Source organism: Xiphophorus hellerii, chromosome 16 (assembly GCF_003331165.1).
Source record: "Xiphophorus hellerii strain 12219 chromosome 16, Xiphophorus_hellerii-4.1, whole genome shotgun sequence".
Classification (NCBI taxonomy): domain Eukaryota; kingdom Metazoa; phylum Chordata; class Actinopteri; order Cyprinodontiformes; family Poeciliidae; genus Xiphophorus; species Xiphophorus hellerii.
The window spans coordinates 13737806-13749957 of NC_045687.1; the positions used below are offsets into that span (position 1 = coordinate 13737806).

Sequence of the window (12152 nt, forward strand, 5' to 3'; positions counted from 1 at the left end):
ACCCTTGCTTAATTGTGCTAACATTTTAGGCAGGTCCATCTAGATGTCCGACTAAAGTCTGATAGACAATCTGTGGAGGAAAGATTAGGGTGATGGCAAAGACGCCTTCCAAACTCAAAGACCTGGAGCTCTACACCAAAGATAAATCCTCCAACTATCAATTGAGATAAGCAAACAGCTGGCCGACAGTTATAAGGTTTTTGTTTCAATTACTGAGAAGGGTATAAACAATTTTAATCATGGCATTTACCTTTCAATATATTTGATCATTTCTAAAGTTGTCTCATTGTCTCATCATGAATATTTAAATCTACAGCTACATAGATTGTGATGGAAGCATCAGCTGCGGGAATGTGACAGCATGACAACATTAGAAATTCCAGTTGAAAGAAACATTTTAACAACCTTATGAGATTTTTCCTAGTGTTCTTTTATCAAGACTTTTAAGATTTTACTACCAACCCTGAGCCCGAACGCATAACGCTTTAGTCTTTCATTTAGAAAATCCTTTCCGACAGTCAGAGTTTCTTGTGAAACTTTATGTTCTTTTTTTTAAGAGTCGCAGCGTTACAATAAAAAAAATTATAGGGTAATTTTACTGGCGCAGAGGTGTGGAATCTGGGTATGCATGCACAATGCGACGCATGTAGGGTCGGCAGAATAAAATTACTTAATTTTGTTTAATTGAATTATAGAATCGCTGCTGATTACATTTTAAGCTTTAAAAGAGATTGTTACACCGAAGGCAATTCTCAGAAGGACTCCAAAGGTCAGACGTGGCTGTAAACACAACAGCCGTTTTACGATATCTTCAAGTGAAACACATTGAATTATAATATGTGATAGTTTGAAAACCCAGTGAGCCATGGTGTATTGTTCGCCTGAGGAAGCCCTGACCCCGCGACTTGGATAAACGAGATTTTTTCAGCGTTCTTCTTCTTCTTTTATTTTTAATGCATCAAATTATGTTTGAAGGGAAGCTTCGGGTTGAGATCGGGGGGGATTTTCCATTAATGTCATGCATCACCTTGATCCATTAGGCCTGCTGTGGAAGCCAGGCGTCTCTGTGACTCTGGGCACAAAGCCGCCATTCATTTGACTTTACTTTCTCTCTGCGCAATCCTGGATAATCACTCTAACCAGTTTCTTTTGGCTTTATGCCTGTTCCTTTTAGCTTTATTTAAATGTGCCATCAATAAATAAATAAATAAATAAATAAATAAATAAATAATAATAATAATAATAATCTAACAGTATTAACTTTAGCTCTCAATAAACCTAACAGTTGATCCGGTGAACCGACGAATATGATCAGATTCCTGCATGTTTTCATTACTCTGATACGCAGAGTTCAGCGCAGAAACATGACATGAACCCCGAAACCTTCATCAGTTTTTTTTGTTCCTCCTTAAAGCCTCTAAGAAGCAGTCTTCATGAACTGTTACGCGCCACTGGGTTTAACCTCCACAAGATGTCGCCAGGCACCACTAAGTACTTGAAAGATGGCCAAGTTCTTTGTGTGTGTACGTGTGTGCAAAAAAAAAGAAAAGAAAAAAAAAACCCGCAGCAGGTTAAAATGAAGTGGAACTGCTGGTCCTGGCTGGATTAATCATTGATGAAAGCTGGTAACTAATTCCACAAGACTCTGCAGCTACAAAATTGCAGCCCGATGAGTTACAGCTCTCCTCCTCTTTAGACCACCGCAGGTTGAGCTTTCCAGATGTGAGCAAATGTGTGCCTGTGCGTCTCCATGCCAGTAGGTGGAAAACAAACGCCACCACGCACCACTCCATGCTGCCATGCTGTGTGCTCATAATTGATGTTATTTAATTAGGTGCTTAGATTTCATACTAATTATACGTTTATCTTTTTTTTTGTAAATGTATTGTTCTGAGTTCTGGGTCTACCAGTTAAAATTAGATTTATTTATTTGCTTTTTTTATGCTTTTATTTTTTTGATCGTGCAGCTGCAATGAAATTGCCCAGAAATAAACACATTTTATGGCGAAAACAATTGGAGCTTTTGGCTTCTCTCCCATTGCAGCCAGTTAGCCCTTATAGACGCACTTAACTCTGAAAACTCAGCTTCATAAGCAGACCTTAAACAGTTTCAGGAGTTTAAAGAACCTGAATGGACACTTCAGGACTAGTCTAAAAGTAAGATAATGGACCTCTTCGAGTGAGTGAATGCTGCTGCAGAAAAGCGCACTGCTCTCAACAGATGGCTGAAGCCTTTTCAAACTGACCGGGTCTTAAGAGAGGCAAAGACAAAAGGCTGCAGAGGCCAGCAGCCCCCCAACAACTGGATCAGGACTAATTGGATCCTGAAAGGGAGAGAAAGACAGAGAGAAAGAGAGAGAGAGAGAGAGAGAGAGAGAGCACTCTGCTTGTCCTCTCAGTTCACTCTTCAGGTTTCTCTCGCCGACTTTTCAAACCATGCACCACTGTCGGCCTCTCCGTGGATTTCTCTGGAGATGTTGCCAGCTGTGATCATTCTCGCCTGTCTGCCTGTCCTGGCTCTTCAGTGTGCAGCTGATCTGTGCAACTGGTCTGGAAGGTGAGCAGCTCCTCAGATTTAAGTTGGGAAATTAAAAATAACAGAGTGGAAGTAAATTCATTGAACAGGAAAAAGTATCTATATATATATATATATATATATATATATATATATATATATATATATATATATATATATATATATATATATATATATATAAAGGGGTTCAGTTTGAAAACAGGTCAAATAGCAACATAAACTGAAAAGTAAAAAAAAACAAAAACATTTTGGGTAGTTGTACAACAAAAGAAAACTATAGTCTGTTTAATGATTGTAACAGTTGAGTGTGTTGTTTTAACATTTCACAGTCGCTGCTGGGAATAAGTTATTTATATGTTTTACTGCAACTATCAGCTGTTATATTTCGTCAGCGGGTAGTTTTGAAAAACTTTTCACGCAATAACCTTTGTCCATTCATCGGTGTCGCTAGAGTAAAAAAAAAAAAAAAAGCTGCTAAAACCCATTCATTTGTGTGCAGCGGTTTTGCAGCTGGCGTTGACCGCAGGATCGTTCTCCAGGTGCGGCTTCGCTGCACAGAAGGTCTCGTGAGCTGGGTCTACCCGGGTCAGGCTCTCAGAGTGGCGCTCGAGCCCAATTTGCCGTCCATCCGGTACAACACGGTCTGCATCCAACCGTCTCCATCCCTCAGCGGAGCCAGCGTTTTCATTGAGCGGGCCGGAGAGCTGGTCCTGCTGGAGACGGAGGACGACGGGCGCACCGGGCGGCAGGTGTTTTGTTTTCGGGCGGATGAGCCGCACAGTCCGGTCATCTACCTCCAGGCCGGACCGCAAAGTCCAGGAACGTGGATCAGACGCACAGTGGGCTTCAGATATGAGTTGCTGCGCAACAGGGGCGTCTACGGTGAGTTGGGGCGTGAGTGTCGACACTTTTCATTGAGTTTAACAGATTTAATTTGGTGCTGCTATTTGAGCACAAGTTTAGGAGTAGCTTATTGGTCAATAAAAAAAAAATCTTAAAGAAAGAAAGCGTTTTGCCAATAACACAATTATCACACCTTTCATTTTTGTAAGGACAGTTTCTAACGTAAATTAAAAGTAACAGATGAATGAGCTCCGTGTAATAATGTTACTTCTCGTTGTAAGAAGTTGAACAGGCGCTCAGATTAGGACAGATCAATCTAAATAAATGACCATTTTTAACCCATGTTGAGAAAGGAAGTTTTATGTTCTATCTCTTATTATTTTAAGCTTATTATTAACAGCTTCAATAATGTCAATAACCCTAACGCTAACCGTTTTTGCAAAAAAAGAGAAAAAATAAAATAAATAAAATAAATAAATACAATTAAAACAAATAAAGGGACAAGTGAGTTATGTGGAATCCTGGATTTTAAAAAATCCCAATCTTGTAATAAACATAAATATATGGTAATCTTTTTCTTTCCTAATATTAATAGTCTTCAAAGTACACTTTTAATTCAATAAAATAGATTTACAACTAGTATTTTAAGTTCAATTAAAAAAAAATAGATCAAAATGAAATGTGGAGCCACACAAGCAATATAAAACAAAAAGAAAAAGCATTTATACTCTGATTTTAAGTCACTTTAAGTCCTTAAAGTAAAATAGATGACAAGTTAGTTTGCATGTCAAAAAAATACTTTGCTTATTTGTTTTCCATCATTTTTATTTGACAGCATAAGGACCAAAATGTACATGAATACAGAATTTTTGCTCTTTGTAATTTCCCATTTGATCTTTAAAATTGTCTGGACAGTTCAGCAAGACTTTCAAGAGAGCTGAAGTTCACATTTGAAAAGGAATAGCAGCATGACAATATCATGATTTATTTTCTGTTTTTCTTTGGGTGGAAGCAAAATGAGTTTATGCAAAAGGAGAAAAAGTACTGAACGTAAAATAGATCTCTGAGGACCTTCACATATGAGGGCACAGCTACACATTTCTGTCAAAGCCAAGAACTCTGATATAAATATTTGGGTGTCTCCCTACACTAAGGTGTAAAAGAACTAAACGTGCATAATCAAAAGTTTTAAAAGTCCAGGAGGAAAATCTGGACATCTTATCTTCCGATATTGGTTCCTTCCAGCTCGTTCTAGGAATGTGTTCCCAGACGAGAAAGAACATTTAATTTATTTAATATTTAATATTTTAGGTCACCTTTGGTGTCTCTTCTTCCAGAGGTATGTGTTTGGAAAACCTCCAAATGAAGACGCCCAAGCAGTTGATTAGATGTTTATCAGACTCTTTTCTATGTGGAGGATAATCTTTCACTTAGTGAAGTAATTTCAGCTGTAGACCAACAAGACCTTTGGTGTTTAGTCTCAGTTCTTCCTTCACCACAAAAGACAAGGCCCAAGTCATTGTCTGCACAAGCCAAAACAAAAACAGAAACAGACGCAAAAGTGATTAAAAACACATGATTATATATTAAAGCCAGGCACAGAAATAGTGCTAATTTAACAGAGCCGAGTCGTGCTGAGAGGAACGAGCAGCTGCTGGTCAGTCTGGTGTTTTGTCTGGTTGTCTGGTTTCCATCAGGACACAAAGCAGAGAGGACGCAGCAGACCACAGGGTGGTCGGAGGGCACTGGGCCAGCAGGCCTTCATTCAACACAAAAATACTTTGCAGATTCCACAAATGCCTCATCTTTGTGCCTGTCTGTTTATTAGCATTTATCCAAGTGTGCGGGCCATTCCTGGCATGCTGATGTCATCCCAGGCCCTTTATAGACAGCTGCCTGTTTATCTTTTCTGTATTAGCAGGCTAGCAGAGCATTTGACTCCTGCAGTCCTCTGCTTCGGCACGAGGTCATTCAATTAGGTCTGCACAAAAGAAGTCAAACACGGGGTCAATACTGGCGTGGGGTTTGTATGTGGAGGTGATGCTGTAGGTGGAGTGCAAACGCAGGAGCAAATGACATTCCACTAACTAAACCATGGTGCTTGGAGATGAATGGAGATGGTGTGCAGGTCAGGGAAGAGCTGACAACCTACTCTCAATCAATATCAGGCATAATGGGTAAAGGCATTTCAGAGGGAAGGAGCGATGTATTGATTGAAAGTGGAAAAATGAGTCAGAAAACAGCTTCTGTTGACACGTTGTGCCCATTCTGTCCACCCACAGCTTCATGCCGACCCTGCAATGACACAGAATTGCTCATGGCTGTTTGCAGCAGTGACTTTGGTGAGTACATGCAGGATTTGACACAAAGTAACCCACATCTGTTTGAGGAACCACTCACAAATCAAAACGTTTCACTTTATTCATAGTGAAGATGAAGACATTAATCAATAAGTATATTTTATTACTATAGCCAGTCAGACAATAAATGAATAATTTTTGGGGTGTAATTCAGAGTTGCAATATTTATCTTAAAACAGAATGCAACAGATTTCTCCAGAATGCTGAGCCAAACAGTTAAAAAAAAAACAGATAAAATTTCAACACTTTACCTCTGAGTTGCATCACTGTTTTGTTGCAACCCACCACAGATATAAATTGTAGCGGCCCAGCAAAGTTTTGGGAACTGAAAACACCAAATGCTGAAGTTTTACAAGTGGTTCCCTTTATTGACATACTGTATTTTAACTGCAGAAGACGACAAAATGTTATTATTTTTAATAAAACTATTTATTAATACTGACAGTCACACTCCATGAGTTTGTAAAAATAATACTGAAAAAAAAAAAAATCTTCTATTGCAACAGCATAATCTCATAATCTTACATCCAATTTGAGTATATTTATTTAGTAGGGAAAATAAATTCTATTTTAAAAGAGAAACCACAGAATTACTGCCACAATTATGCTGGTGAGTTTGACACACTCCTGAGCAACCTCATGCTTCTACCAGTCACATTGGGCCACGCCTCCTACAAATGGCCAAATCAAGGATGGAAAACAGAAGGAGGGTAAGAAGCTGAATATTTGTTCACAATGGTAAAGCACAGAGCTGTTAGTATTGTGTTTGGAGGAAACACCAAAATGTATTGTAACATGAGATTTTAGATAAACATTAAAGCTGGGCTGTAACGTGTTGCAAGTTCTTGATTTTGGCCTGCTGTCTACTTGATTTTGATACTCCTCGTCTAGAGAGACTATAGAAAGTGGAATGCTCTCTCCATGTATGATCCGACAATTTGAAAACTTCCTTACATCCTGAAATGAATCAGCATTATCCAAGTTGAGCATCATTCATAAAACACACTTAGTTTTCAGCATGCACATTAGTAAAAACAGGCACTTTTGGACAAAACTCCAACCACTAGATGTCAGCGAAGTGATTCCTTAGTATGTGCAGAATGTGCCTCAACAGGCATTAGTGGTATATCTATACTACCTTGGATGAGGTGTATTTGCTACGAATTGTCTACAAGGTGTCAAAAACTGTCCTGCTAGAAAAAGGGATCTTACACAAACAGTAGTGGCACCTGTGATGTTTTTAATTTTTAAAAATTTTTTTAAGGATGTATTTTTAAATTTTTTTGCAGTGGTTCGAGGCTACATCAAGAATGTCTTCCATGACTCTAGAAGGCAGTCATCACTAGTGGAGGTGTTGACAACAAAGGTTTACTGGCAGCGTAGTGGAGTGTTTGTGCAACAAATGCGTCCATCTATGTCCCCTCAGTCCTGGCATGGACACATCCGGACGCTCCTGCAGTGCCACGTAAAGCCTGGGGACGGACAGTTCCTCTTCACAGGGTCAGAGCACTTAGGGGAAGCTTGGTTAGGGTGCGCCCCACGCTACAAAGACTTCCTCTCCGTCTACCACAAGGCCAGGATAGGACGAAGGACTTCCTGCGACTTCCCTCTGGATTGAAGGGGTGTGTGGTTTTTGGACCAAAATGAACTCTGTAATGGCGCTGCGGGAACCTTGTAAAGCTGTCATGTGCCAACAAGGTGGCATCAAGGTTCAGCAGCAGGGACACAACTGTTGAAATGCTGCTGAGAAACACATGTGGAGGAGAAGAACAGCAGGGCCTCCTGAACTGGGGCTCAGAAAGTGGCCGCCTTTGTCTGTCTCCAATCACTGCCTTTAGTCCTGGCAGACTTACGAGGGGTTGGGTTGCTGCTCTCTTTTTAAGCTCTCCTCACATTAGCTGTTGTTCACTTTGCGGTCTCTGTGCAAACGGTGCTCTATGATCTGAGGTGGGAGGGAAGACGAAGGTGGGCTATTTGTCCTCACAGCTTGGCTTTGTGAGTTTAGGCTTGTACACACATATGCCTGTATAAGTTTATGTTATATTGTTTCCCATCATAGCAATTTAGTTTAGTTTTGTTTGTTTCCAAACTGACAATAAAATTAAAAGTTACTGATATTCACACTTTTTATTTTATTTTTTTAAAGTTTATACAGTGTTTTCCACATTTTGTCAAATAACAACTTTAGTGTATTTTAGTTCATTTTTTGTGACAGTCAGTCCAACATAAAATAATGCATGATGATAAAATAGGAGGTTTAGATACACATGTATATCCAGTCCATTCGTCAACTTTGTGGAAATACTTTTTGCGGAAATACTTCTTTTGTTCTTATGCTTCAATCAACCTTCTGCCTCTGGTGACTGATTTTTCCCCCCTATTATTCTTTCTAAAATCACTCAAACTCTATCAGATGGGATGGAGAGCATCTCTAAACAGTGTTTTTCAGCTTTATATTGGATTTAAGTCTAAACTTTGACTAGACCATGATAACACATGAAAATTATTTGATCTAAATAACTCCATCTTAGTTCTCAGCATGCCAGCACCTCCTCCAGAGTCACCACAGGTCCAGGGTTTCTACTTGGGTTAATGCTCTCCTTATCTGGTCTGTTGGTTGAATTGGACAGCCATCTTGACAGGATTTCTTTTCATTTCAAAGTAATTTGTGAGATGTTGAAAGCTTGGGACATTGTTTTATAGCCTGACTCTGTTTTAAACATCTCAGCAGCTTTATACCCAACCTGGCTGTTGTGTTATTTGGCCTTTATGATGCTGTTAGGTCACTAATGTACCCTAAGAAATCTCTGATTCCTTCACACAGAACAGTAGCATTCACAATGAAATTAAATTGCTTACAGGTGAAGTCCATTTAGTAGTTTGGTGACTTCTGCCTTGGATTTTAGTTTGGGGTATCAGAGTGAAGGTGGCTGAGGTTTATTGTTGTAATGTGACAAAATGTATAAAAGATATCAAAATATGAATACTTTTTAAAGCCCTGTTTGTTTATATGTGTGTGGGTTTTTTTTACAGATTAGATAAATATAGTTTAATTCTTTCCTGAGGAAAGAGATAATAATAAAAAAAGTACTTCAATGTGTTCAATTTGTAACTTTTTACTTGTATCTTTAATTAAAACATCTACAAACATTGAAATATATATTTGTGATTACTCAATTATTAAGTAATAAAGCTGATATTTCCATTCCAATCATTCATTCAGAATCCCCTATAGATCAATAAATTAAACCCTAGTTCCTCTTTCTTTGTGTAAGTTTTGTTTTCTCCTCAGAATCTCCACCTTCTCTCCTCATCCGGTTGTTGAGGAGAAAGGGATTTCCTGCAGAACCGTCCAACACGTCCCCTTTCCTACATGATAACACTATTATGATAACAGTTTTGAAGAGTATTCCCTGATCACCACAAGTCAGAGTCCGAATCAGAATCAGAACTTTCCTTTTAGGTTTTCTTCTTGGCTCAAGAAGACAAACAGACAGATGTGAGGCCCCTCAAATCCCAGGGATCCCCCCGTCCCCACCCAGCCAAGACAACAATTAACTGACTTTTAAAGCAACTGCTTTCTGAGCTCTTCCACGCTTCTCTCTCAGGCTGGGCTGAGCTCACAAATTGGTGTGCTAAACTTTTTATGAGAACTAAATAGCTGCCAATGAAAGTGTAAATGACTGAGCGGTGAATGACGAGAGCACAATGGCCCTGTGGTGACAAGGCCTCTCGCAGAAATAACAACCATTGTTCCAGCTGTGGTCAAAGAAAAAGGCCATCAGGGTTCCAAAGTCAAAGAAAGAAGGAGGATGAAATGGGGTTAACGCTAGCAACAATATTTCTTCCTGTTGGTTTTTCATTTTTACTTTGTTGAATTATGTTTTTAAAGGTGTTACTTGCTTTAGTGCCCTTTATTTGAGAATGATCAGATAGAAAAGTGGGTGATGAGAAAGGGGAAAGATATACAGAAAAGGTCATCAAACCTGTGACTGCCGTGTCAAGGAGTAAGGCCTCCATACATGGGTGGTGCTGTAGCCCTGTGCTACCGCAGGACCTCAAATTATTTCTCTAATCAGGTTCAATAGAACCCAAATGTAGGCCAGCATCATAATAAACATGCATCATGTGCCGCAAGAAAAACCATTAGTTCATATTTTTGTATTACGTGATGTATGTCTAACATTCTTCTAAGTCCACAATAAAATGTGAGGTTTTAATTAAATGTTTTTTTTCTCTCATACATTTTCAACATTTAAATACATTTATATTTATTATGCAAGCTCCTTTCTTTAAATTTCCAAGAGATGAAAAAAAAAATCTTGGCTAAAACTGACACTTAATTCAGCATAGATAATAAATACTCTGCATGTTTAGTGCCCTATTCATAAAAGGTTTTTCTTATACCTGCTACTGTAGAGGATGTTTCGAGATTAGACTTGATTTTGTCTTCTTGTTTTTGTGTCTCTTTTTTACCTATTTCTATCAGTACGGAACAGACTAATGTGATTCTTAGTTACATTGACGACATCATACATAAATGGTTTTCCTCCCTGATTATTGCAGAATCTCTTTCTTTTTTTTCTATTTGTGATAAAGACCATTCAGTGTGAAGATTAAGCACTCATCCCTTATAATAATGTAACTAAACATTTACATATGAAGGCTAATATAGCTTCTCATAGCTACATCATGTTTCCCCGTAAATAAACTCTGCAGAAACCCAGTATGATATCGCCTCCCCCAGTTCTTTCCCAGGAGGCCACCATGTCAATTTTTCAAGCGAAATATAGTCTCTCTGCAGGCCTTTGAGACCACACAATTCCCATCTCTGGGAATTCCAGCTGGCTCTCACAGGGACCGAGCCTAGGAGGGCTCGGGGCCCGGAGCCGCGGCATGGTGCAGCGGCAGGAGTCCGCTATGACTTGGGGAGTAATTGGTTTATCCCACTGCCTGGCCTGCTTTCCCATGTGGGCCACTGCTGCGGGGAGGCCCAGGGGTACAATATGGAAACAGCATGACACCCTCCAGAGCCGCGCCGGCATTCACCTCTGCAGCTATAGAGAGCTGGGATAGAGTAGCAGGAGCACAAAGCTGCAGAAGACATGTTGTTTGGCTTTGAAAAGGTTGCTATTTGGTCTCTTTCTCGTTTTTTTTTTCTTTCGAAAAAAAGTGGGAAACATTTGTGGTTGAAAGCGAGAAGTAATCAAATTTTGACTGAAATACTTTAAATAAATCTACAGCTGAAAGGAGTTTGTGTCAGAGATTTTGTGGAGGTCAGTTTGTAATTTATCATTCATGGAAATATATTTATATTGTCATCTTGGATTAATAGACAGAGCAAAGGCTGAGTTGATTTTCAGCAGCTCTGAAAAGAAACATTGTGTTCTTGAAAAATTATGATAAATCTTAAAGTGTATGTTTCTGACTTAAAGTATTTATAGTTGTGAACATGTTTATTTTTATTCAGATTTAAACTAGAAACTTAATTGGTTGACAAAACAACCAATAGCTTTGTAATGTGTTGTGGAGATACTCCTCTGGGTGAAGCTGATTGGAGATGAAGGTAAGGTTGATAGAAATCAATAACCCTGAATCTGAGCTTATAGAAAATGCTTCAAATAAAATCATTTTGATTTAAAACCCATTGAGAATCTGTGGCAGGATTCTCAACTTGCCACAAGTTGAATAAATTTATGCTTTTCAAGAAAAACGTATTTTTTTTATTTTATTTTTTTACATTTACGTTCACAGAAGCTCTCAATCCAGCTTTTCACAATGACTGAGTAGGAATTTAATTACAACTTGGCTTCCTTAGAATGGGGAGCTGTTGGCTAGAAGCTGTCATTACACACAGTATCCACAAGGTGGCAGCAGTTCACTCTAAAAACCAGCTGTTGATTTGAACACATTGTGCAAATGCTCGGGGAAAAAAAATGCATCTTCTTATTCAGAAAATAATAGCGGGAGAGACTTTTGTGCATCGTAAGCATGGAAGGAGTAGCTACAGGTAAGATATATGGAGCAAAAACCCAGATACTAAGGAGGTGAGGGGCCCCCATTCGCAGAAGTTGCTTGAGGTCACTATGATTTGTGCTCCGTTGTTCAAAACGATCATAGAAGCTGCAAAATAAATCCGATCAGACACAAAAGAATTAAAAGAGACTTTAGACGCGCAACGAAGAGGCTCCAAACAACTCCAGCTATAAAATTCCCAGCTGAGCAACCATTTTAGCCCTGTTTACGTGTTTTTCTATTATTGTTAAACTGTGCACAGATTGTAAGCAGATTTATTCTACAAGAAGTCCGACTAGCAATGACAACAAAGCAACAGAGTGAGACCAATGGCTTGTTCTTGCAGAGGTGTCACATGTCACCAGGGGGCCATGCGGCTTGCTTACAGTCGGGAAGTA

The 12152-nt window shown here is 39.1% G+C and overlaps 1 protein-coding gene across 1 annotated transcript; it reads left to right on the forward strand.

The window, feature by feature from the left end:
* The first annotated feature begins 2381 nt into the window (after window positions 1-2381).
* On the forward strand, window positions 2382-8837 carry LOC116735116 (meteorin-like protein). Its single transcript, XM_032586740.1, has 4 exons — window positions 2382-2557; window positions 3036-3418; window positions 5662-5721; window positions 7029-8837. The coding sequence occupies exons 1-4, from the start codon at window positions 2475-2477 to the stop codon at window positions 7355-7357; spliced, it is 855 nt and encodes a 284-aa protein (XP_032442631.1). The 5' UTR covers window positions 2382-2474; the 3' UTR covers window positions 7358-8837.
* The last annotated feature ends 3315 nt before the right edge of the window (window positions 8838-12152 follow it).

Bases quoted from the DNA above. Each gene is read 5' to 3' on its own strand.
- LOC116735116 (XM_032586740.1), top strand. From the start codon at position 2,475: ATGTTGCCAGCTGTGATCATTCTCGCCTGTCTGCCTGTCCTGGCTCTT. The intron at 2,558-3,035 runs GTGAGCAGCTCC...ATTTGTGTGCAG, and splicing joins CTGTGCAACTGGTCTGGAAG to CGGTTTTGCAGCTGGCGTTG. The intron at 5,722-7,028 runs GTGAGTACATGC...ATTTTTTTGCAG, and splicing joins TGTTTGCAGCAGTGACTTTG to TGGTTCGAGGCTACATCAAG.